Source organism: Channa argus, chromosome 8 (genome assembly GCF_033026475.1).
Source record: "Channa argus isolate prfri chromosome 8, Channa argus male v1.0, whole genome shotgun sequence".
Lineage (NCBI taxonomy): Eukaryota > Metazoa > Chordata > Actinopteri > Anabantiformes > Channidae > Channa > Channa argus.
The window spans coordinates 17,231,692-17,258,809 of NC_090204.1; the positions used below are offsets into that span (position 1 = coordinate 17,231,692).

The window sequence follows — 27,118 nt, forward strand, 5'->3', positions numbered from 1 at the left end:
CTGAATGCCTCACACAAGGGTTCACCAGAGCTGCTGCCTTTGATGGAGAGCTCACCCCATGCTGTGGTACTGTCTGAATGTCAAATCACTCAACAAGATATTATATTTTTGTTACAAGAGAAAGTTTCAACATTTTAAGAAGACAGCAAAGTTGGACACTGTCAAACAATGTCATGAAACATTAACTCTTCAAATTATCTAAACTTTAAACATTAGACAGAGTTACTGTACGATCATGTTCAACATCTACAGGCAAGAAAAAGAAATTAGATGATTCTGGAGAACTTAGTCAATGTTGCACTGCCATCACTTTTAAAGAAAAAGTGTGTTTATTTTGGTTTACACAGTTTCCTTTACAGTTTTCTAGGCAAAGCTACAATTTACCTTGTGGGTAGGTGGAGATAATAAACAAATGTAATTTGGTCATTAACAAAACGGTAAATAAAAGGTTTTAATACAAATTCTAAAATAGCCAAGGAAAAAAATAAAATGTTATAGTCACATCATAATGTATTCTGACCCTTGCACTGTGTAAATGTATTTTTAAATGGAAAATAATGCTAATTTGCCCGTCAATCTAAAAACAATATTGATAAAGTAAAAAAAAAAAATTAAATAGCCAAATAATTAAATATCAAAACCTAATTGTCTGATTTCCAAAAGTTTTTAGACCATTGATATTGAGTTTGAAGGATTGTGGGAGACACTGACATCAAGTGGAAAAAGGTTCTACGGTCTGATAAGACCCAAATGGAGCTTTTTGACCATCAGATGACTGACTAATGACCTGAGCAGCAGTTGTTGTGTGTACAGTCTGTTGGAAGCTTGTATCTCCTTCAGAGGAGTCATTGGTGTCTTGGTGGCCTCCTTCAACAGTCCCCTTCTTGTTTTTCGTCCAGTTTTTGAGGACGGCCTTTAGACAGTTTAAAGCAGTTCTAATATAAAGTGTGAAATGGCAGCAATAAACAAAACTAAACACTAAACATCTTAATAACCAAAGACAAAGAGTAAATGTTAATCTGGAATCCAGCTGTATTTCTTTCTTCATCAGGGAGAGTTTTCATTTTCAGGAGCTCGAAGATTTTCACAGGAAACAAAGAGATAATTTCTTAGTGATGACAAATAATCAAATAATCTCACAGTTCAAACATCATTAGTGTCTGTTAAACACACTCAGGCTGTTGTAAGGACAGTAGCTGAACTTTACTCACTTGTTAATGTTTCTAACATCACGTCTTCATTCACATCCCTGTGGGGAAAATAGTGATGATAGAAGAGTTACTTTAATACAGATTATAATGGACCAATAAACATATTTTCTAACTCAGCACAACATAAACCTGTATTTCTTTAAGAGTAAAGGCTTTTCTGTAAATAAAACCACAATCAGTTGACAGTCAAACTAATAAAGATACATAAGAACATCATTATTTTACACTTTGGACTGTTTGTTCTTCCCGTAGAACTTGCTAATGTAGACCATCACAGCAACAGATGTGGCCATGAAGATGAAGGAGACTAGATAACGGATGATACTGGTTTCATCAGCTGTAAAATGATCAAAGCAGGAATGTTAAAGTGGCATTTTAAGATACAATATAGAGAAATTAAGTGAAGTAAAATGTTCTTTAAGTGAAGGACTGATGGAACAAATAACAACAACACATACACAGAGTGGAAAATTCTTTTGTCGTAGGGCTGCTCTCAAAATATCCATTGAAAACAGTCATCTGAAAGGACAGAAAATTCCATTATTAAGAAAATTGTAGCACTTTAACAAATATGATGAATTATAATGAAATCATCTTGTGAACAGAGAATTATACAAACCTTTAGTTTGTAGGTTGTAGAGTAACTCAGATGTTTAAATTCAAAGGGACAGTTTGTGTCATTCTTCACAACTGGAGTCTCATGATCATACTGAAGACGGGCTATGTATCGTTTCTGAGGTCCTTTAAAACTTAATGATGTAGGAGGTTTACAGTCTACTATGATCATATTATTATCTGGAACTTTTACTGTGAGTTGAGTAATAACTTCTGGTACTGTAAGAGAAAATAAATATATACAACTTTGTGAAAACTATGTTTGTTGTTTGCTATGTCTTTTATCATCTACAACTGTTGTGTTAAAAGAAAGTAGGATCCTATAAGGAGTGAAGCCAATATTACTTGACAAATGTTAAATAAACAATAGAATTAAATATATTCTTTTTTTAAATAAAGCCATCACCAAATATAAACTGTCATTGACAGTCAGTAAATAAATACATGTAGTCTTAGTTTATTACATAAATTATTTATGGACTGTGATCATCTGCAAAAAATAATTTTTGGAGTCTTACTTCCAGCCTGAGTTTCCACTCTAACTTCTTTTGGTTCGGAAACCTCCTTGTTGTTGTAGGTGGGTTGGACTTTACAGGTGTAATTGGTGAATGGTTGGAGTCCAGTAAAATGACATGTTCCTCCTGATGGATGTTTGTCAGCTGTAACTATAAAGAGCCATAAACTGTTAACTGACAACAAAGAAAAAATGATAAGTGTTTACAACAGCAGATTGTTTCCCACTAAGAGACAAGTCAATCAGTTAATATCATCCATGTGTCTCTGGTAGATCACCAGCTTTGGCCCTGTGAGTTAAAACTTTGTGAATCTTGTTCATCAAATTTGATTTAACCTCAGCTTTATCTGCACATATTGTACTGTCACTGATGTATAGTACATGTGAGGATGGTTCAAATTCCCATAGTTTATGTCACATAAATTGATAGATAAACATAAATAACTACAGATCTAATGAAACTTCATTTTACTCACTTGTACCTTTCTGAGTAGAGTCAGTGCAACTGCAGGTATAATAAAGATTCTTCAGTTCAGGTACATCTGGACAGTTCTGACTTGTTGTGTCCCAACTCAACTCAATGGATGTGTTGGTTTGTCTGTTCTTTGTGTTTATTGTGAGATCTGTTGGAACATCAGACATGAGTAACAGTGAACTGAGTATCTGGTACAATTCTTCACTCTGTAGTATCTGAGGAAACAAGTTTCTCATTGACTGAACTGAACATCAACATACCACAATCAACTCTGAATCTGACAGTAGTTATTTTGTTGGTATTGACATTGTTGTTCTTGATCTGACCAGTACAGATGTAGTCTGTGAACGGCTCCAGATCAGTGAGCTTCTTGGGTTTATTAAGTTCATCTGATGAGACACAAAGATGAGAGTGATTATTCACCAAGATGGAAAAATGAAACACTTTCAATAAACACAACTAAAGACAATTTCCTCTAACACCAATAGACAATTCAGTTCAATTGAGTTTTAAATCTGGAAACATATAAGTATTTCTAACTAAATATATCCACTTACCCAAACAGGTGTAATCAATGGAGAGACTTCTACAGTTTATAGGAAACTCTGGAACTATTTGTGCAGGAAGTTTAGTGGGAACAGGTTGAAATATGTCATTTGGATTTATGTAGTCTGTGAAAAATAAGCAGAACACACAGATGAAATATAATTAACTTAGGTCCAAACATTTTTATTTTAATTGATGGTAAATTTGTTTGTACATACCAACAGTGATGCTTGTGGTGAGGCTTAAAGAACAACTTCTTGATGTGAAGGTTGTAGTCAAATCTGAGCAATAGTCTTTGTTACCAAGTTTGAAACAGAGTCTTTTATCATCACTGGTGCATCTCTCAGATGAAACATGATTTGATGATGATAGTGAAAAGCTGATGTTCTGGTCATTTTGGTAACAAACATATCCAGGTCTGCAGTTGTTAACTTGAATGTTTTCTTTACCTGAAATACAAAAATAACATTTTTTTATGTTTTACAGTTTAGTGGGAACAGGTTGAAATATGTCATTTGGGTTTATGTAGTCTGTGGATAAATAAACAGAACACAGATGTGAAATATAATTAACTTAGGTCCAAAATTTTTCTTTCAATAGATGTTACATTTGTTTGTACATACCAACAGTGATGCTTGTGCTGAGGCTCAAAGAACAACTTCCTGATGTGAAGGTTGTAGTCAAATCTGAGCAATAGTCATTGTTACCAAGTTTGAAACAGAGTCTTTTATCATCACTGGTGCATCTCTCAGATGAAACATGATATGATGATGATAGTGAAAAGCTGATGTCCCAGTCACTTTGGTAACAAACATATCCAGGTCTGCAGTTGTTAACTTGAATGTCTCCTGTATCTGAAATACACAAATATTTTTTTAATAAATATAAATACTTGTTTCTTAAATTGAGATACACTAACTTGCATTACATCAAAATGAAATATTTGTACTCACTCATTGCATATGTCCTAGTTTTCTTTTCAGTTTTTTGACAGGGTGTTTCTCTGCCATCACTTTCAATAAAGGCCACATTATGCTCATATTCAGTACAGGGCTTCAGGTGTTTGAGCTCATGTGATGTTTGATGGGCAAAGTGAACAACTGAACTTCTGTGTTTTAGTTGTCCTTCTTCAGTTATGTTTATGATGTAGGTACCATTGGTAGAGCCTGTTATGTCGATCCGGAGGCCAAACTTGATGGGTGTGACAGTGTAAGAACCTGCAGACAAAATGAACAGACAAATAAAATATCTAAGTTAATATGTTAACTTGAATGTTTTCTTTACCTGAAATACAAATATTATTTTTTTTATCAACTATATTAGAGATGTTTAAGATAAACTACAATGTAGTTTATGAACAGCTGATCTTCTGGTGACCTGTCAGGCTTCTTCAGTTATGTCTATTCTCTAGTTAATTCTGTGTAATTCAGTAGCCAGTGTGACAGTATAAGAATCTGCACAGTAAATTAACAAATTAAAAAAACAATATTTTTTTGTATAAACCATCTGAGGACATTTTCTATCTCTTCTTGTAGATTTTGAACTTTCTTCTTTGTGATCCAAACAATCTCTGCGCTCACTGTATTAACCAGTTTCATTTTTGTTGTTTTGCTCGAGGGGGGATTTGTATGTTTCTTTTTATAAATCTGTGTAGTCTGGACTTTATTAGTTGAAGTACATCTAGCTAATTTTGTTTTGAGTTGGCTCCATACAAATAAAATTTTATTTTCTCCAAGTAAATTTGAATTTATTTACAAAAGAAAACAATACTCACATTCTGCAGCAGAGAGAGTCGGTAAATGCCAAACATCACCAAAAACCAAAAAGCAGATTAGAAAACGACAAAATGAAATATTTGATCTCATGTGAAATAATATGATAGAATGTAAAAACACATTATTATTAAAACCTTAATTTATTACCTGAAATCGTTTGTTCAGCAGTGATCACAATGTGACCTGAAGTTTATTTCAATTAGATAATGATCATGTTAGCAATAGAAATTTGTGGACTATATCCAGTGTAATAATAATACATATTTTGAACATGGCTACTTACAGATGATCCCAGTTAAGTGAAGGAAAGTCTTCAGACTGCAGAGACCAGTCATACTCAGAGGTTGTAGCAATGTGTCAAAGAAGACGTTCGTGAGGACCAAGAGAAGATATTCACACTTAGAGAACTCCCCATTTCCTGTGAATGTGATAACTGATATCAACATATATGAGTTTATTATCTAAGTAATCATAACAGCTTCTTGTTCACTTCCCCTTAAATATAAACTAGAGACATTTCATATTAGTAGAAATTACAGGAATGTTGATTGTACACTTTAAATCTTTAACATCATCATATATAATATTATCCCAAGTCAACCGCAAGTCAACCAATCAGCTTCAGCACCTGTGTTTCTAGCTAAGGACCACTGTTTGTTGGGTATTTTGATCAGGTCTGCAAGATCTTTGGAAAACCAAAGATTAGCCCTATTTTTTATTCTGACTTTTCTGAAAGGTTCATTTTTATTAACAATCTGGATTAAGTGACAAGCAACTGTGCAGTGATCACCACGGTCTTTTAAGAAATTACCAACTGAGTCTTATTTTCAATGATCACTCAGCAAGTGAATGATAACTGATAACACAAAGATCAAACTTCAGCATTTTAGTTCGTACATGAGCTGCATGTAGCTGTGGTTAACATGTACTAACCACAGCTACATGCAGCGGTACATCAGCCAACATCTCTGTTCCAGCCCTACAGTAACCGTATCAGGTGAAATCTTTTTCTTGTTTTTTCTGGGTCTTAGTTACAAAGTTGTAAAAATGGTTTAATCATTAATAAAGTGAAATTTATATGGATAGTTCTGTTTTTCACTTAACCATTAAATACCCTTAATGTTGCAATTCACTTTTCAGATGTTCAGATGTTTTCATTTTACTTGGCGCTGACCTGGCAAAGTTTAAACCTGTGTAGACGTTTCTGGGAATACAAACTATCTTAGACGAGGGTAAAGTGAGGGTAGACAAAGTGAATTAATGTTCCAGTTTCTCATTGACTGAACACACCTGGTCTGGGTACTTGGTTGTGCAGAGTTAGTTGGAAAACTGGTGGTTAGAATTGGTCATCACGTGGTTTCAGTTCACCGGGCCTGGCAGGGTATTAAAGCTGGTGGCTACCAAGCAGTAATTGTCCCCCCTGGCTTCAGCCTTGTGTGGTTAAGTTTTTTGATTTGTGTTTGTTAGTTTCCTCTTTTAGCTACGTAAAATCAAACCATTTTTTTAAATATAACATGCAGTAAGTGTGGTCTCATTCAAACACACACTCATTCTCACGCTGATGAGGTAAATAAAGTAATAAAGTAAATAGAGAAAAGCTGATGTACTGGTCACTTTGGTAACAAACATATTTAGGTCAGGTCAATATCAAAAACCTATATGAATAAATGTGTGTTTTATATTTACAAAAAAACACTACTCACATTCTGTAGCAGAGACAGATAGAAAACGTAAATATAAAACCAAAAAGGAGATTTTAAAAATTATCAAATGTTTGATATTGTAATATAATATGAAATTATATTTATGAACACACACTTCCATTTGTTGAATGTCAGATGTCAAAATGTTACCATCCAAACAAACAAATAAAAAAAACTTCCTGTCTTGTTTCCTCTTTTAGCTACGTAAAATCAAACCATTTTTTTTAACTATAACATGCAATAAGTGTGGTGTCCCTGCCCTTGTTCAGCCTTGAGCACTTTTGAAATGAAGAAAAGACGAACAGTTGACATGTCAGATTCAACAATCTGGAAGTAATATAGATGGCCTTACACTATACAGTGCCCCTGAATGCCTCACACAAACGGTTCACGGTAACTGCTGCATCTGACGAGCTCATCCTACGCTGTGTTAATGTTTGAATGTCAAATCACTCAACAAGAAATGGAAACTTTTGATTGCCAGGATAATGTATGTGTTTGTTACAGACAAAATAAAGTTTCAACATTTAGAGAAGACAGTGAATTTGGACAATGGCAAACAATGTCATGACACATTAACTCTTCAAAGGAGGAGTCATGTTCATCATCTACAGGCAAAAGACAGATAAGTAATTTGGGCAGTTAAACTCTTTTTAAGCACAACAGTATGTCTGACAAACACACTGTGAGTCATAGCGATGGCAGCATCATGCTACAGTGTGTGTGGGTAAAATGTGGGGTTTAAATCCCCTTTTAAAACAGCAAAATGTCCAAAAAGGAGAAAGGGTCTGAAAACTTTCTGACCTTCACTTTTCACATCAGATAACTTAATAAACCTAATAAATGAAGACGAAACATAAATGATGATTTGATATGCAGCTCTGCCAGGCCTTTCCTCCCTTAGTTCCTTCGCTGCTGTCGTTCGTCATTTTCGTAAACTACAACAGGAAACAAACAGGAAATATCAAAGTAATTACAAGTCATCTATCCGCTTAAACAGCAATATTCATCTATATCTGCTGAATGTGACTGCTCTTGATTACACTATACTCAAACTATACATACTAGACTAGTGTAGGAAAAGCAGGAATGTTAACCTGTTCCTTACTTGCTGTTGTTTCAAGCTTTACATCTTCCTTCACATCACTGTGAAAATCATAAGGGTTGGAAGCATTTATTTACCTTTATATACGATAGATAACATCTTTCATTGTTTATATGAAAGTTCAGTAAAAACATTTCTGTAAAGGAGACCAATGTTGTAGTCAAACTAATTCAGATCATTAGAAGAAAAATTATTTTTACTCTCTGGTTTGTCTGCGCTTCCTGTAGATCTGGGTAATGTAGAACATCACAGCTACAAGTATGGTGATGATGATGAAGGAGATACTGATTTCATCATCTGTAAAATGATCAAAGCAGGAATGTTAAAGTAGCATTTTAAGATACAATGTAGAGAAATTAAGTGAAGTAAAATGTTCTTTAAGTGAAGGACTGATGGAACAAATAACAACAATACATACACAGAGTGGAAACTTCTTCTGTCGTAGGGCTGCTCTCAAATTTTCCATTGAAAACAGTCACCTGAAAGGACAGAACCTCCCTTTATTAAGAAAATTATAGCACTTTAATAAATATGATGAATAAGAATGTAATCATCTTGTGAATAAAGAGAAATATACAAACATCCAGTTGGTAGGTAGTAGAGTAACTCAGATCTCTGAATTCAAAGTCACATGTTTGGTTCCTAATCTCACGTAGAGTCTCACGACCATAACGAAGACGTGCAATGCACATCATCTTAGGTCCATTGAAACGAAATGATGAATAATCTTGATTACATTTTACTATGATCACATTATTCTCTGGAACATTCACTGTGAGTTTAAGAACGTCTGGTACTAAAAGAAAGAAAAAACATTGAAATTTGTAGGTACACAGTATGTGGAATGGAAACTCACAGTAACAGTTTTACCAATTAAAAATGTCATAAAAAATGTAATAAAAAATGAATGTGTATTAGATGTCCTCAGCATATTGATATAAATAGAAAAAGTCCAAAGTAAAGAAAGATCACTTCATTTACAATTTAATTTAATTTAAAGCTAAAAAGAAATAAAAGGGACATTAAACTACTGTTTTTCTCAAATGATCTATTTTTGCTATTTCATTTATCCATCAGAGAAGGAAGCAGTATCCTACAAGGAGTAAAGTCAATATTATCTGACAAATATTAAGTAAAGCAACAGATTTAAACTGAATGCTTTTTAAAATAAAGGCATCAGAAACTGTAATTGCTAAAGTAGGAAACAAACAATGACTTGGAGAATGTTGGGCAGAAATGTGACTAAATGGATTAAATGTCATGATCTGACCCTCACATTTACTTCCTGCCCTGGACTTTTATTTTGTTTCAGTTTTTCTCCACTTCCTGTCCCCAGTTTATTTCTACAGCTCTACCACTCATCATCACCGCTCTCAATTGTTTTCACCTGTTCCTCTGCCCTTTTTAAACCCAGCTCTCCCCCTCCTCCTGATTGGATCATTGTCTTTGTTTGTCTCTGTCATCAGGGCAACATGTCGCCTGCCTGGGTTCTGTCACTCAGGATTCTTGGACTACTGACCCTGTTCAAATGGACTCTGTTCCCTGTATCTTTGTTTTGAGGTTTGATTTATTTTTGGTCCTCGTGTCTCCTTCACTTCCTGTGTAGTTGCCTTAACCTATGGGTACTATTTGTTTTCTAGTGTGAGTTTGTCTGATTTTGATGTTACGTTCATGTTTAGCTCTTCCCAGTGTTTTTGTTTTCCCAGCGTCTTTTTTTAGTTTCACTGTCCCGGGTTTTTAGGTCCCACTCATTTAACCCATCTCTCGTTCCACCTCCTAGTTTTTTAATTTTCTGCCTTCGTTAAATTCCTATGTGGTTATGTCTGAGTTAATTCCTTGTTTCTAGTTTTGTAGTCATCCTTCTGGGTTTTGTCCTTTTGTGAGTTTATGTTGGTTGTTTTTCCTGGTCCTGTTTTAAAATCATAAATAAAACTCATTCTTCTAACCGAACCCCTCTCGCCTCTTTGCTCTCGGGTCCACCAAAAAAACCAAAACACTAACCCTGACACTGAACGTGCATTGTATGCATGTATTTTAATAGATGGTAAATTTGTTTGTACACACCAACAGTGATGCTTGTGGTGAGATTTAAAGAACAACTTCCTGATGTGAAGGTTGTAGTCAAATCTGAGCAATAGTCATTGTTACCAAGTTTGATACAGAGTGTTTTATCATCACTGGTGCATCTCTCAGATGAAACATGATTTGATGATGATAGTGAAAAGTTGATGTTCTTGTCACTTTGGTAACAAACATATCCAGGTCTGCAGTTGTTAACTTGAATGTTTTCTTTACCTGAAATAAACGAATAGCATTTTTTATAAACTATATTAGAGATGTTTAAAATAAACTACAATGTAGTTTATGAACAGCTGATCTTCTGATGACCTGTCAGCCTTCTTCAGTTATGTCTATTCTCTAGTTAATCCTGTGTAATTCAGTAGCCAAACTTTGAGTGTGACAGTGTAAGAATCTGCACAGTAAATTAACAAATTAAAAAAAACAACATTTTGTTGTATAATCCATCCGACCACATTTTCTATCTCTTCTTATATATGCTGAACTTTCTTCTTTGTGATCCAAACAATCTCTGCACTCATTGTATTGACCAGTTTAATTTTTGTTGTTTTACTTGAGGGGGGATTTGTATGTTTCTCTTTATAAATCTGTGTAGTCTGGACTTTTTTAGTTGAAGTACATCTAGCTAATTTTGTTTTGAGTTGGCTCCATACAAATAAAATTGTATTTTCTCCAAGTAAATTTAAATTTATTTACAAAAGAAAACAATACTCACTTTCTGCAGCAGAGAGAGTCAGTAAATGCCAAACATCACCAAAAACCAAAAAGCAGATTAGAAAATGACAAAATGAAATATTTGATCTCATGTGAAACAATATGATAGAATGTAAAAACACATTATTATTAAAACCTTAATTTATTACCTGAAATCTTTTGTTCAGCAGTGATCACAATGTGACCTGAAGTTCATTTCAATTAGATAATCATGTTAGCAAAAGAAATTTGTGGACTATATCCAGTGTAATAATAATACATATTTTGAACATGGCTACTTACAGTTGATCCCAGTTAAGTGAAGGAAAGTCTTTAGACTACAGAGTCCAGTCATAGTCAGAGGTTGTAGCAATGTGTCAAAGAACACGTTCGTAAGGACCAAGAGAAGATATTCACACTTAGAGAACTCCCCATTTCCTGTGAATGTGATAACTGATATCAACATATATGAGTTTATTATCTAAGTATACATAACAGCTTCCTGGACTTGTTCACTTCCCCTTAAATTTAAACTAGAGACATTTCATATTAGTAAAAATTACAGGAATGTTAATTGTACTTAAATTCTTTAGATCTTGTCGTATATTATTGCCCCATCAGTTTACAAAATGAGAATTGATTTAATAATCAATATTTGATATTTTATTTGATCTTTCAGGACCTTCACAAGCTAGTCTTTGTATGCAATAAACATTATTGTTTGAAACTCATCCCAGGTTTTTAATGAATTTACACAGATCATCCAAAGACAGCTGAAACCGCACTCACTGTTGTTCAGAAGCGGGACTAACAGACCGAAACCTGTTGTTCCAGTCCACATGGTGTCCTAAACTATAGATCAGGACAACATCATCATCTTTAGTTTTGATGCTCTGAGTTTCTCTTTCACAGAATGGAGCACTGGTTTATTTGTTATACAGTAAATTGTAACCAGACTTTGTTTCCTTGTACATTTCCAGACCCTCTACTATGCTGTCACATATGGACCTCTAGTGTCTGCTACTTCTTTTGCACAGTACTCTGTTTGCAGCATCTTCAATGAGATAACACAAAGACTTCAACTTTTTAGTTCCCACAGGAGCTGCAGGTAGCTGTGGTTTGTTCATGTTAACCACAGCTGCATGCATCAACCCAACACCCAGCCAAGTACACGCGGTGAACTATCGTTTTTTTATTTTTTTGTTAAATATAGAAAGAACAAGTAGACCTGTATTGTTTTGTGCAACAAGTCTCTTTACATTTTCTTTTTAATATTTAGAGATAACAAATTATACTTTTACCATAAGTTCTTTGGTTTCTCAGCAGCATCAGTAAACACACTGATGCAGCGATTTTACTTTTGTATAATATGGTCTAGTCTTATATACAGTGTTAAATAATGACCTGCCTCTTTTCACTAAATGTCACATTGTATGGTTTTTATTTCTACATTACTCTTCTATCATTACAAATCTCCACATGATTATTTTATGTATGATAGTACTCATTGAAGATAAGATTACCTGTGTGTGTGTGTGGTCCTGACAATCATTATTTTCAGCAGATTTCCACTTTCTGTACCCCAGATGTACTGTAATGTAATGTAGAGGCTTATGGAATTCGGGGATAATTGGCAGGAAGTTAATAATAAATAGGCCAATTTATTTCACTCGCATGAAAATAGGTTTGCAAAAATACAAACATGACAGATTATTATTAAAATATCCACTACTTTATTTAAGTTTACATTTTCAATCGGATAGCAGAGTTGGTCTTCACTTGGTTTCAGTTCACCTGGCCTGGCTTGGCAGAAAACTGGTGGCTATCAAGCATTCATTCTGCCCCTGGTGTCCACCTTGTTTAGTTGTGTCGTCGTGTTTGTGTAGTTTCTCTTTTTAGCGTTAAATCAAAACATTTTGTGAATGTCAAATCTTTGGATTTCCAGGATGTTGTATGTTTTTGTTACAGACAAAAGAAAGTTTCAACTTTTAAAGAATACAGCAAAGTTGGACAATGGCAAACACTGTCATGACACATTTTTGAACTAGCAAAACATGATAGTTGTATTAATTACAGATTAGATATTTCTGGGGTCACATCAGAATGTATTCCAGCCCTTGCACTGTGTAAATGTATTCAGATGGGAAAAAAAGCCAATTTTGGCCATCAATCTACACACAATATAGACAAAGTAAAAACCTTTTTAAATTGTTATTGTAATGAATTAAATGTCAAAAAATTGAATGTTTCATTTACATAAGTTTTAGACCATTTGCTGTTCTATAATTGTAGTCACTCTGTGCGCCTTCATTTTGTGGAGGCTGACTGATGTCCACCTGTAGCAAACTGAACTGACAAGTCATTGTTCAGATGTTTAAGGCACATAACTACATAGCTGTCACAATTTAGCAGTAGGGACAGGGACACTTGTCAGAATTAATAGAAGGTTGAATGCAGCCAAATTCAGAGAAATCCTTGAAGCAATCTAGAGTGAATGAGAGATAAATTTGCAGGGATGGTTCACTTTTAAATATGGCAATGATCCACATCATACAGCTAAGACAGAACCTTAGTGGCTTCAAGACAAGTGTCTGATTGTGCTTGTGTGGTCTAATCAAAGTGCAGAGTTTTAATAATCGATAATTCTAATAATTTTCACTTTTTTTAAAATCATAATTTCACGTTGTCATTATGCCTTTATTGTGTGTGGATTAAATGGCAAAATGAACAATTTGATTCTATTTTACAAATATCTTTAAAATGAAGTACAATATCCAAAACGTAAAAGATCCTGAATACTTTCCAACTTCACTGTTCACATCAAACAACCTCATAAATGAAAACAAAGCATAAATCTTGATTTCATTTGCAGCTCTATCAGGCCTTTCCTCACTCAGTTTTTTCGCTGCAATCCAGGAGGTTCGGCATTCTCGTAAACTACAACAGGAAATATCAAAGTAATTACAAGCCACCTAACTGCTTAAACATCTACTGTAGCTGCTGATTGTGGCTGCTCTTAATGACATACTCAAGGACCATTTAGGAAAAGCAGGAATGTTAACCTTTTACTCACTTGCTGTTAATTCAAGCATCACATCTTCCTTCGCATCACTGTGGAGAAAATCATAACGGTGGAAAGCATTTATTTACCTTTATATACGATAGATAAAATCTTTCATTGTTTATATGAAAGTACAGTAAAGAAATTTTTGTAAATGAGACCAATGTGATAGTCAAAGTAATTCAGATCACTATCTTTACTCTCGGGTTTGTCTGGGTTTCCTGTAGATCTTGGTAATGTAGAACATCACAGCTACGAGTATGGTGATGATGATGAAGGAGACCAGATAACGGATGATAGTTGTCTGTTTGTCTTAGAAATGAAAGATATGACAGCAGAATACGAATATAAGAATATCAAACTATTAGTTTGAAGATACAAAGTTAAGATAATGTTAAGTGCTCCGTTTTAATAAAATGTTATTTTACTGAGCAACGTTTAGCTTTAAATAAAAACATCACATACGCGGAGTGTCAACCTCTAGTGTCTTTGGCCTGCTCTCAAATTGCCCATTGAAGGCAGTCACCTGAAAAGGAAGCACACACGGTACTGTATTACTCATTCATATACACTGTAACCTTTGCTTTAAATGCAAAAAAAAAGTAACAGAAATAATTAAGCAGGTTTACTAGATTTTTCCAACCATATTGAACTTAGTTTCTGGGGTATAGTGTTTAGTAACCCAACTTGTCTGGACATGAGTGGAGACAACTTCCACATTCTCTTTAATTTTTCTTAATTTTGTCAGTCTGCATCTTACTAAAAGATCAGCACATTGTAAGCCATCATAAAGGGCTTTTTCAACTAATATTTTTATATATGTTACATTTTCAAGCCTATTCAATTTAAGATTACAATTTTTTTACTGTCAACAATTTGTTAAATAAATTAAAAAAAAAGTCATGTTGGTGATAAAAATAAGTTAAAAAAAAGTTTTTCATGTGCATTGTAGAACAGACTGAGAAAGTAAAACAGAGGGAAAGCTGCTTATTTAGAGTCAAACGTGTATACAAATGGGTTTCTAATTTTGTAGTAAAGTTCACTTTAACTCAAATTTTTCAAGTTAAGTCAACATGTTCAGAATCAAAGTGTTGTGAGCCACATTTAAAAAAAAATCTAATACAAACCTCCACTTTGTAGGTGGTAGAGTAGCTCAGATCTTTGAATTCAAAGTCACACGTTGGTTTCCTAATCTCAACCGCAGACTCGCTACCATAGCGAAGACGTACTATGTATATCTTGTCAGGTCCATTAAACCGAAATGATGAATGATGATCCTGACAGTTTACTGTCATCACATTATGCTCAGGAAACATCACTGTTACTTTAGTAATATCTTCTGGTACTGTAACAAAGAAAGACACAATATGTTCCTCTCGGAGACAGCCCTCGTATTTACTCTCAGCAAAACTGACATTGTACTTTGCTGTAACATGAGTTTTATCCCTGTTCAGCCTCATTAGTGAGTTGCTGAGAAGTTTTCTTGTGCATCAGCCCTGAACCACACAAACTATTGACTGTATTTATAGGGTTTAAAACCTAGTTAGTTTTTAATGAATGTTAAATAAGAAAAAAGAAAAAAGTTTATGAATTATTTAACAAATATGTGTGATTAATAAATGATACATAAACTGGTAAGAAGTTTATAGCTTAGTGGCCACAGACTAACGGAGAATAACAGAAATATTCCTTGAAATGCATAATTAGTAACAATGTATATCTTTGACAAATGCTGTGTATGTGTTTTTATTCAATAATTTTTGGAGATACATTGGAGCTATGCTTTGGTTTAGAAATGAAAAATGGAATAGGAGAACTTAAACCTTTTTTTAATTAAGTTATAAATGTCAAATTTCATAGAACTTCATAGGACACATGTTTTCTTCCTCAACCTTGACCCTGGTGCAGCAGGTTAAATAAAGATATGTTCTGTCACTGCCACACAAACGTTTTCAATTTATATTGTATTTAAAGTATAGTTCTTTATATTGTGTAGATGTTCAAGTAATTGACTTTGTCATGTGTAACTTACTTCCAATCTCAGTTGTCACGAGAACTTCTTCAGGTTTGCCCATGTACTTGTTTTTGTAGGAGGGTTGGACTTTACAGGTGTAACTGGTGAATGGGTGGAGTCCAGTAACAAGACAATGATATTTTGATGGTTTTGTGTAAGAAATATCTGTGTCAAAAGTTTTCAGAAGTTGTTACATAGTGTCTGTTTCAACTAGAGCTGAAAACAGCATTCAATGAAAACAGAAGAATTATTTATGTAAAAGCTTTTTGCCTGGATCATGTTTTGTGTAGTATTATTTTACATTTTCTCATCAGGCTGTGAGTTAGGATGTCATCCCACATTATCTGTTGTACACACACCACTCACCATGTTCAAATGTGACTTGGATATTGGTAATTTACCTATTGGGTGAAGTGAGTAGCAACAGAAAGTACCAACAAAGTGTCCTCATGTAAAGTTTAAAATATGATTAGAGTCAATCAATATTAATTTACTTACTGCTGTGTGTTTGATAGGCGTGACTATGACTACAACTACAGTCATAATAAAAGTTCTCCAGCAGACGTTTTTCTTTGCATCTATCAGCTACTATGCCCCATTTAAACTCCGTGGACGTGTTAGTTTTGCTGTGGATGAGGATGTCGATTCTGAGATCTGTTGGAACATCAGACATGTGTAACAGTGAACTGAGTATCTGGTAAAATTCTTCACTCTGTAGTATCTGAGGAAACAAGTTTCTCATTGACTGAACTGAACATCAACATACCACAGTCAACCCTGAATCTGACAGCAGTTGTTTTGTTGGTATTGACATCATTTTGCCTGATCTGACCAGTACAGTTGTAGTCTGTGAACGGCTCCAGATCAGAGAGTTTCTTAGGCTCATTGAGTTCATCTGAGGAGACACAAAGATGGCAGTGATTATCCATCAATTGATTTTTTAGGCCTCAGACCCTAAGAATGTCATTTTAATGGCAAAGTTGATGTTTTTGCCCCTGTAAACATGGACGAATTCTCTGTACACTAAAGTTCCAATACACTTGACAATATTGTTACATTAGGATAATGACAGATCCTATGAAAAGGCACATGCCTGATCCACTGATAGCAACTTGGAATTTAGTGTGAATGTCTTCTCTACCAACTAAGCTTCTGCCACCACCAGTATGTAAATCCAATTGTAAAGTTGCTTACAAACAAAATCTCTCTACTTGTAATCTTTCAACTCACCAAAACAGGTGTAATACATGCGAAGATTTTTACAGTTTCGAGGAAATTGTAGATCTATCGTTGCCGGAAATTTATAGTAAACAGCCTGATGTATGTCACTTGGATTTAGGAAATCTGCGTAAAGAAAAGACTTATGACAATTTGTAAATTATATCTAAACATAGATTATTTAAAACTAAGGCAAAATGTGTTATTACATACCAACAGTGATGCTTGTGGTGAGGCTCAAAGAACAACTTCCTGATGTGAAGGTTGTAGTCAAATCTGAGCAATAGTCATTGTTACCAAGTTTGATACAGAGTGTTTTATCATCACTGGTGCATCGCTCAGATGAAACATGATTTGATGATGATAGTGAAAAGTTGATGTTCTGGTCACTTTGGTAACAAACATATCCAGGTCTGCAGTTGTCGACTTTAATGTCTTTTTCACCTGAAACACACAAATAATCCAAATTACATATTTTTATAAGGTCTAGTTTCTTAAATTAAGATAAACTAAGTTGTTTTACATCAATATGAATTCATTTTGCTTCCTTTTTCCATTTGTCCTACCTTAATTGCCAGTATTGTTACACAATGTTTCTCTCCCATCACTTTGAATAAATATCACATATTGCTCATATTCAGTACAGGACTTCAGCTGTTTGATTTCATTTGATATTTGATGGGCAAAGATAACAGCTGGTTCTCTTTTGATGCCTTCTTCTCTAACATTTTAGTTACCATTGGTAGTTTTATGTTATTCCAGAAGCCAAACTTGATGGCTGTGACAGTTAAAGAATCTAAACAAAAAAAACTTTCCTTTGAGTGGTGCAGATGATATCTAGAGTCACTCTATTCACCAGTGTAATTAGAACAGATTTAGTAATTTAATTCTAAGATTAACTGAACATTTTTTATATGTATACAAAAACCTACATGAAATGTTTGAGTTGAGCTTGTTTTTTTTGTTATTCCTCTCCACCATCTCCTTAGTGTTTGCTCAAGGGGGGATTTGTTGGGTTTTTCTTTAAATCTCTTTAACCATGAATTAGTTAAAGTGCCTCGACATGATTTTGTTGTGTTAGTGCTAAATAAGATTTTATTTAATTTTGTAACTCTTAAAGTATTTATTTACAAAAGAAAACAATACTCACATTCTGCAGCAGAGAGAGTCGGTAAATGCCAAACATCACCAAAAACCAAAAGGCATATTAGGAAATGACAAAATGAAATATTTGATCTCATGTGAAACAATATGATAGAATGTAAAAACACATTATTATTAAAACCTTAATTTATTACCTGAAATCGTTTGTTCAGCAGTGATCACAATGTGACCTGAAGTTCATTTCAATTAGATAATGATCATGTTAACAAAAGAAATTTGTGGACTCTATCCAGTGTAATAATAATACATATTTTGAACATGGCTACTCACAGATGATCCCAGTTAAGTGAAGGAAAGTCTTCAGACTACAGAGACCAGTCATACTCAGAGGTTGTAGCAACGCGTCAAAGAACACGTTCCTGCTGACCAAGAGAACATATTCACACTTCGATAACTCCCTCTTTTTTGTAAGAATTAATGTTGAACTTTGCACATGCGTATGCAATTATTATCTAATCACTAATCACAGCTTCCTGGATTTGTTACCTCCCCTTAAACCTCTGGGGAATATTTGAACTATAAGCATTTCATATTAGTAGAAAATACAGGATGTACACTTTAATTCATCAACATTCTCATATATTATTATCCCCTCAGTTTACAAAATGAGAGTTGAATTAATAATAAATGAACAGAAAAGTGAGGTTATATTTTATTCCTATAAATAAACAATAATGTTTGGAAATCATACCAGCTCAATAATACCTTTACAAAGACCATCCAAAGACATGTACCGTGTACACTGACCAGCCATAACATTATGACGAGCTGTACAATTTATTACAAATTAATAAAGTGGCTCTGCCATGAATTCACTTTTGCAAGGTAATAATTTCTTAGTTTTTAGGTTGAAATCATCAAGTAGGTGATAATTCTACTATGTGTTTATTATGGAGGCCAAAGTGGGTTGTGGATTGCATTACAAGAAGAGGTGGATCTAATTTGGCCACCTCATTCATTTTTAAATAGGGTGTCCAAGGTCAAACAACAGCTTTGGTCTTTATAATCCTTTATTGCACTGATCATTGTCTGTGATTTTTGAGTCAGTTTTAATTACATTACTATGAAGGAACAGACTGCTGTTCTGTGTTGTGAGGGCCACAACACAAACTGCAAAATATGACTGTTGTCAGTTTGACAAACAACTTAACCTTAATGTCCGGAGCCTTTTCACCAACAGACGTACTCGGTTTTAGATTGGAAGTAACTTTGCTTCTGGTTTGTAGGAAGTTAAGAGGGAAGACGCTGATTTAAAGGTCTAAAATAACACAGAAAACTTTAAAACTGGGATTTGTAGCTTGATAAACTGTTTTACATTTTACATACTGTCTTTACTGTATATACTGGGCTGAAGGTTCTGTGTTCAGATCAATAAAATAAGTCTAAATATTTTTTTTGCAGGTTTTAAGAATGTGCCAAGAAATAAAAGCACAAAAGAGTAAATGTAGACTTCATTTTGTATTGTCACAGATGCTGTTGGGGTGCTAATAGAAAAGTTCCCCAAAAAGAAAGGCTGCACACATGTTAGGAAATGTAACCTGTTATCATGTACAATACTAATTTTATGATTTTTTCAAATGAGGGGGGCCGTAGTCACTTTCTGACTACACTGATTGTATACGTTGGATAAACTGTCACATGATGAAACCTCACAGTCACCCACCACTCTGCCTTTTCTCTGAGTTGTCTTGTGCACTTCAACAGAACTGCCTATTTGATAAACAGGAAATCTTCACTGTGGTTGCTGGAGAAACTAATCTCTGTAATATTGATTTGAGCACGATGAATTTACCCTGTCAACAAGTTGCACAACATCTCAACTTTCAATGTGACAACATTGAGTTATGTCAATGTGACAAAAAGGTAAAACAAGAATCTTTCGGTTTACAGACACTGATTTGATAAATGTTAGAGCAGTATATAGTATCAGCATCACATCGATGTTCTTATCATAAGCCATATCATGAATCAGTCTTTGACAAAGAAGAGTCAGATGGAGACAGATAACTTTCTTTAGCAATTCCCCAATGTCTTTACCACTTGAGACACTCCACTTCCTAGTTCCACCCTCTCACATGACATATATTAACCAATCAGAAACTAGAATTACCTACACAGAGGTATATGCATGTAGGAAACACAGATATAGATTCAGTTAATTAATTTAGTCATACAATTAGTTATACTTGTAAATATGTAAATTATCAAGAGTTTAAATGTAAATATGTAAATACTCAGAAACACTGGATTAAAACTGTGCACGTGCAGCAGTTAGGTTAGGTTGAGGAATAAATAAACATGGTTAGCTGACATTGACATGTCGTGCTGTTGCTTTCATTTAGTAAAGATTCACATTATGAACAAATGTGTTTAACATCAACCCTCTTTCTTTCCGTACCCTGCGTTAAATGTGTCAGGGAGTCACTATATGTGCACTAAACACTCAGAACAGTATTTTCAACTTCAAATATCTATAAGGCAGAAACCACAAAAAACAGACACTTACAGTAAGTCTGCCTGTTAGCTGTTTCTTCCTGTTTTTGACTTCTTCTATGACACATTTAATCAGGCCTGAACTTATCCTTTAAGTATAATAAGATGCATCAGGGATATTAGAGACTTCAACCTCCTTGTGATTTCTCGTACTTCACTAAGGAAACAAGCATCCACAAAATACATGTTTTAATTAATAAATGTATTTATTAAAGCAAAAATGACTAAATTACCCAGGACTAACGATGCCTACAGAAATATTCATGGAAAGTTTTCATCCTTCATTTTAATATGGTATCAAAAAATTCTGACAAATTTGTATTGTAAATTAATAATAGAAAATAGAACAGAAAACATTTTATAAGTAGTATTATAAGTATTCACTTTCTTCATAGTACATACTTTTTAAAATAATCACTGGTGCAGCCAATTGGTCTCCAGAGTCACACAATTAGTTTGAGATCAACAGAGTGCAAGAATTGTAGTATAAATATAATTGTTAAGTATGTGGAAGGTTTAGTTATTGGTGAATAATTTAGAAATGGAAGGAATATGACGAAGGGGAAACATGACAAACATGGGACAGACTGTACTTGAATCTGGGAGAGAGTTGATGTTATCTCTTAAAAAGGTTCTACGGTCTGATAAGACCCAAATGGAGCTTTTTGACCATCAGATGACTGACTAATGACCTGAGCAGCAGTTGTTGTGTGTACTGTCTGTTGGAAGCTTGTATCTCCTTCAGAGGAGTCACTGGTGTCTTGGTGGCCTCCTTCAATAGTCCCCTTCTTGTTTGTCGTCCAGTTTTTGAGGACGACCTTTAGACAGTTTAAAGCAGTTCTAATATAAAATGTGAATTGGCAGAAAAATACTAAACAAAACACTAAACATCTTAATAACCATAGACAAGGAGTAAATGTTAATCTGGAATCCAGCTGTATTTCTTTCTTCATCAGGGAGAGTTTTCATTTTCAGGAGCTTGAGGATTTTCATAAACTACAACAGGAAACAAAGAGGAAATTTCTTAGTGATGACAAATAATCAAATAATCTCACAGTTCAAACATCATTAGTGTCTGTTAAACAAACTCAGGCTGGTGTAAGGACAGTAGCTGAACTTTACTCACTTGTTAATGTTTCTAACATCACGTCTTCATTCACATCACTTTGGGGAAAATAGTGATGATAGAAGAGTTACTTTAATACAGATTATATTGGAACATGTTTTCTAACTCAGCACAACATAAACCTGTATTTCTTTAACAGTAAAGGCTTTTCTGTAAATGAAACCACAATCAGTTGACAGTCAAACTAATAAAGATACATAAGAACATCATTATTTTACTCTTTGGACTGTTTGTTCTTCCCGTAGAACTTGCTAATGTAGACCATCACAGCCACAGATGTGGCCATGAAGATGAAGGAGACCAGATAACGAATGATACTGGTTGCATCACCTGTAAAATTATTAAAGCAGCAATGTTAAAGTGGCATTTTAAGATTCAATATAGAGAAATTAATTTAAGTAAAATGTTCTTTAAATGAAGGACTGATGGAACAATTATCAACAACACATACATGGAGTGGAAATGATTATCATCTGGCGTCTGCTCTCGAATTTTCCATTGAAAGCAGTCACCTGAAAGGACAGAAAATTCCTTTATTAAGGAAATTGTAGCAGTTTAATAAATATGATGAATAAGAATTTAATCATCTTGTGAATAGAGAGAATTATGCAAACATCCAGTTGGTAGGTAGTAGAGTAACTCAGATGTCTGAATTCAAAGTCACATGTTTGGTTCCTAATCTCCTGTAGAGTCTCACGACCATAATAAAGACGTGCAATGTACATCTTCTCAGGTCCATTAAAACGAAATGATGAATGATCTTGATTACATATTACTTTGATCATATTATTCTCTGGAACATTCACTTTCAGTTTAGTAACAACGTCTGGTACTAAAAGAAAGAAAAAACATTGAAATTTGTAGGTAGGTTCTGAGGTCCTTTAAAACCTAATGATGAATGAGGTTCACACTCTACTGTGATCATATTATTCTCTGGAACTTTCACTGTGAGTTGAGTAATAACTTCTGTTACTGTAAGGAAAAAAAAACATATACAACTTTGTGAAAACTATGTTTGTTGTTTGCTATTTCTTTTATCCTCTACAGCTGTTGTGTTAAAAGAAAGTAGGATCCTACAAGGAGTGAAGCCAATTTTACTTGACAAATGTTAAACAAAACACTTGAATTAAATAGATTCTTTTTTTAAATAAAGCCATCACAAAATATTACCTGTCATTGACAGTCAGTAAATAAATACATGTAGTCTTATTTTATTACATAAATGATGTATGAACCGTGATCATCTGCAAAAAAATCGATTTTGGACTCTTACTTCCAGCCTTAGTTTTCACTGCAATTTCTTTTGGTTTGGAAACGTCCTTGTTGTTGTAGGTGGGTTGGACTTTACAGGTGTAACTGGTGAATGGTTGGAGTCCAGTAAAATGACATGTTCCTCCTGATGGATGTTTGTCAGCTGTAACTATAAAGAGCCATAAACTGTTAACTGACAACAAAGAAAAAATGATAAGTGTTTACAACAGCAGATTGTTTCCCACTAAGAGACAAGTCAATCAGTTAATATCATCCATGTGTCTCTGGTAGATCACCAGCTTTGGCCCTGTGAGTTAAAACTTTGTGAATCTTGTTCATCAAATTTGATTTAACCTCAGCTTTATCTGCACATATTGTACTGTCACTGATGTATAGTACATGTGAGGATGGTTCAAATTCCCGTAGTTTATGTCACACAAATTGATAAATAAACATAAATAATTAGAAATCTAATGAAAGTTCATTTTGCTTACTTGGGCCTTTCTGATTAGAGTCAGTGCAACTGCAGGTATAATTAAGATTCTTCAGTTCAGGTACATCTGGACAGTTCTGACTGGTTGTATTCCAACTTAACTCAATGAATGTGTTGGTTTGTCTGTTCTTTGTGTTGATTGTGAGATCTGTTGGAGCATCAGACATGTGTAACAGTGAACTGAGTATCTGGTGCAATTCTTCACTCTAGTATCTGAGGAAACAAGTTTATCACTGACTGAACTGAACATCAACGTACCACAGTCAACCCTGAATCTGACAGTAGTTGCTTTGTTGGTATTGACATTGTTGTTTTTGATCTGACCAGTACAGATGTAGTCTGTGAACGGCTCCAGATCAGTGAGGTTTTTTGATGTATTACGTTCATCTGAGGAGACACAAAGATGACAGTGATTATTCATCAAGATCGAAAAATGAAACACTTTCAATAAACTAAAGACAATTTCCTCTAACACCAATAGACAATTCAGTTCAATTGAGTTTTAAATCTGGAAATATATAAACATATTTTTAACTAAATATATCCACTTACCTAAACAGGTGTAATCAATTGAGAGATTTCTACAGTTTATAGGAAACTCTGCAACTATTTGTGCAGGAAGTTTAGTGGGAACAGGTTGAAATATGTCATTTGGATTTATGTAGTCTGTGAAAAATAAGCAGAACACACAGATGAAATATAATTAACTTAGGTCCAAACATTTTTATTTTAATTGATGGTAAATTTGTTTGTACATACCAACAGTGATGCTTGTGGTGAGGCTTAAAGAACAACTTCTTGATGTGAAGGTTGTAGTCAAATCTGAGCAATAGTCTTTGTTACCAAGTTTGAAACAGAGTCTTTTATCATCACTGGTGCATCTCTCAGATGAAACATGATTTGATGATGATAGTGAAAAGCTGATGTTCTGGTCATTTTGGTAACAAACATATCCAGGTCTGCAGTTGTTAACTTGAATGTTTTCTTTACCTGAAATACAAAAATAACATTTTTTTATAAACTACATTAGAGATGTTTAAGATGTTAAACTACGATGTAGTTTATGAACAGCTGATCTTCTGATGACCTGTCAGCCTTCTTCAGTTATGTCTTTTCTGTAGTTAATCCTGTGTAATTCAGTAGCCAAACTTTATGAGTGTGACAGTGTAAGAATCTGCACAGTACATTAACAAATTAAAAAAAACAACATTTTGCTGTTTAATCCTTGCGACCACATTTTCTATCTATTCTTGTAGATGCTGAACTTTCTTCTTTGTGATCCAAACAATCTCTGCGCTCACTGTATTGACCAGTTTCATTTTTCTCTTTATAAATCTGTGTAGTCTGGACTTTATTAGTAGGAGTACATTGAGATAATATTGTTTTGAGTTGGCTCCATACAAATAAAATTGTATTTACTCCAAGTAAATTTTTATTTATTTACAAAAGAAAACAATACTCACATTCTGCAGCAGAGAGAGTCGGTAAATGCCAAACATCACCAGAAACCAAAAAGCAGATTCGAAAACGACAAAATGAAATATTTGATCCCATGTGAAACAATATGATAGACTGTAAAAACACATTATTATTAAAACCTTAATTTATTACCTGAAATCGTTTGTTCAGCAGTGATCACAATGTGACCTGAAGTTCATTTCAATTAGATAATGATGATGTTAACAAAAGAAATTTGTGGACTATATCCAGTGTAATAATAATACATATTTTGAACATGGCTACTTACAGATGATCCCAGTTAAGTGAAGGAAAGTCTTCAGACTGCAGAGACCAGTCATACTCAGAGGTTGTAGCAACGCGTCAAAGAACACGTTTGTAAGGACCAAGAGAAGATATTCACACTTAGAGAACTCCCCATTTCCTGTGAATGTGATAACTGATATCAACATATATGAGTTTATTATCTAAGCAATCATAACAGCTTCTTGTTCACTTCCCCTTAAATATAAACTAGAGACATTTCATATTAGTAGAAATTACAGGAATGTTGATTGTACACTTTAAATCTTTAACATCATCATATATAATATTATCCCAAGTCAACCGCAAGTCAACCAATCAGCTTCAGCACCTGTGTTTCTAGCTAAGGACCACTGTTTGTTGGGTATTTTGATCAGGTCTGCAAGATCTTTGGAAAACCAAAGATTAGCCCTATTTTTTACTCTGACTTTTCTGAAAGGTTCATTTTTATTAACGATCGGGATAAAGTAACTGTGAGCTTCTTGTGTTTATTAAGTTCATTTGAGGTGAAACAAAGATGACAGTGATTATACATTAAATTATTTTGTGTTTTTGAGTCCAAATGTGTCTTTTCATTTTAATGGCAAAGATGATGTTTGTGCCTCTGAACACATGGACATTCTCTCTCTCTCTCTCTCTATCTATATATCTATCTATATATATATAATCTACAAACACAATTTTTATTAAAGTTGGGCCTTTTGTAAAATCTAAACGTGAATGCAGTGATTTGTAAATTGCACACAGACAATATATCATATGTTGGTTTCTGTTAGTCGCTCAGCGTGGTCGCTCAGCGTGGTCAACTCAACAGCACCTTCAAAGCTGAACTCCCTCATTCAGGTCTACAATCCCTCTCACTCACTGCAAAACGTCCCAAGCAGAGCTCTTCGGCTCAGTGGTCCCATAATGATGGAAGGAGCTACTGAACTCTGATGCTCAGCAGCTTCACTCCCAATAATCAAAAGACAGTTTGTAACTTTCTATGCACTTCAAAACATAAATAAAAACTCTTCTTTTTTGTCTGTTTGTACAACTCGTGAAACCTACACATACAACTGTGCTTTAATGTTTTTTCCTATAGTTGAGTTTTTTTTCTTGGTTTGTACGTCACTTGTAAGTTGCTGCCCAATAACAATGTAATTTTATTTTTTCGAAATATATATTTACTTTCATTTTGAATTTGATGAACGCAACATGTCGATAAAGATTCGGGGGGCGGCTGTCGATCAGTAAAGGCAGTAAAGGCATTCGTCCACAGTGTCAGTGGTTCAATCCCTGGTACCAGCTATATGTCGAAGTATCTCTGGGCAAGACACTGAACCCCTAACAGCCCCCTCCTGGCTGTGCAGTGCCAGTCCCGGTAGAAATTGGGGAGGATTGTGTCAGAATGGGCATCCGGTGTAAAAACTGTGGCAAATCAACATGCCGACACTGATCCGCTGTGGCGACCCTGAACTCATGGGATAAACTGAAAGGACACAAAAAAAAAACATGTTGATAAAAATAGGGACTGATAGCAACAAAAGAAATAAACAATGCTAATAAATAAATAAATAAACACAAATAAAATTCCATGATTGCATATATTAAAAAATAAAACCAACCCAGAGAAGCTCAGTGTTTCAGATGTAAATATCAGGCAAAGTTCATCAGTCTGTGAAAAAATGTCCCTCAATGTAAAACTGCAAAGAGGATTTTATCATTTTCTGATATATAAAATCACTACAACATTCGTAGACTCTACTGTATGTAGACAATAGGCCGAACTGAGAACTGAAAGACCACGATCTTCACGATCAGTACAAACACATGCACCAG

General features: G+C 34.3%; 3 protein-coding genes across 6 annotated transcripts; all 3 read right to left on the minus strand.

Moving 5' to 3' along the window:
• Positions 1-496: 496 nt before the first annotated feature.
• On the minus strand, positions 497-18,606 carry LOC137131134 (receptor-type tyrosine-protein phosphatase C-like). Of its 3 annotated transcripts, none has more exons than XM_067511986.1 (10): positions 17,223-18,224; positions 17,022-17,135; positions 16,558-16,686; positions 2,817-2,963; positions 2,345-2,491; positions 1,831-2,045; positions 1,670-1,730; positions 1,437-1,548; positions 1,212-1,249; positions 497-1,073 (listed from the first exon to the last, which is right to left on the minus strand). In XM_067511986.1, the coding sequence occupies exons 2-10, from the start codon at positions 17,038-17,040 to the stop codon at positions 1,048-1,050; spliced, it is 894 nt and encodes a 297-aa protein (XP_067368087.1). In that variant the 5' UTR covers positions 17,041-17,135; positions 17,223-18,224; the 3' UTR covers positions 497-1,047. The 3 variants fall into 3 exon arrangements, with proteins under 3 accessions (XP_067368087.1, XP_067368088.1, XP_067368086.1); XM_067511987.1 differs by having other exon boundaries at positions 2,823-2,963; positions 17,223-18,218; XM_067511985.1 differs by lacking the exons at positions 497-1,073; positions 1,212-1,249; positions 1,437-1,548; ... (2 more) ...; positions 2,345-2,491; positions 2,817-2,963 and adding exons at positions 12,476-13,653; positions 13,790-13,827; positions 13,978-14,089; ... (2 more) ...; positions 15,810-15,956; positions 16,290-16,445 and having other exon boundaries at positions 17,223-18,606.
• LOC137131136 (receptor-type tyrosine-protein phosphatase C-like) lies at positions 3,746-9,561 on the minus strand. Of its 2 annotated transcripts, XM_067511993.1 has the most exons (7): positions 8,526-9,561; positions 8,363-8,423; positions 8,145-8,241; positions 7,948-7,985; positions 5,420-7,777; positions 4,315-5,319; positions 3,747-4,215 (listed from the first exon to the last, which is right to left on the minus strand). In XM_067511993.1, the coding sequence occupies exons 1-5, from the start codon at positions 8,637-8,639 to the stop codon at positions 7,740-7,742; spliced, it is 348 nt and encodes a 115-aa protein (XP_067368094.1). In that variant the 5' UTR covers positions 8,640-9,561; the 3' UTR covers positions 3,747-4,215; positions 4,315-5,319; positions 5,420-7,739. The 2 variants fall into 2 exon arrangements, with proteins under 2 accessions (XP_067368093.1, XP_067368094.1); XM_067511992.1 differs by having other exon boundaries at positions 3,746-4,215; positions 5,420-7,985.
• Positions 18,607-20,329: 1,723 nt separating the features above from the next.
• Positions 20,330-25,035, minus strand: LOC137131875 (uncharacterized). The gene is made up of 10 exons (XM_067513699.1): positions 25,000-25,035; positions 24,296-24,557; positions 24,089-24,202; positions 23,795-23,923; positions 23,538-23,684; positions 23,066-23,212; positions 22,244-22,304; positions 22,011-22,122; positions 21,793-21,830; positions 20,330-21,662 (listed from the first exon to the last, which is right to left on the minus strand). Exons 1-8 carry the CDS (start codon positions 25,033-25,035, stop codon positions 22,119-22,121), a joined length of 900 nt encoding a protein of 299 aa, XP_067369800.1. The 3' UTR covers positions 20,330-21,662; positions 21,793-21,830; positions 22,011-22,118.
• Positions 25,036-27,118: the final 2,083 nt, after the last annotated feature.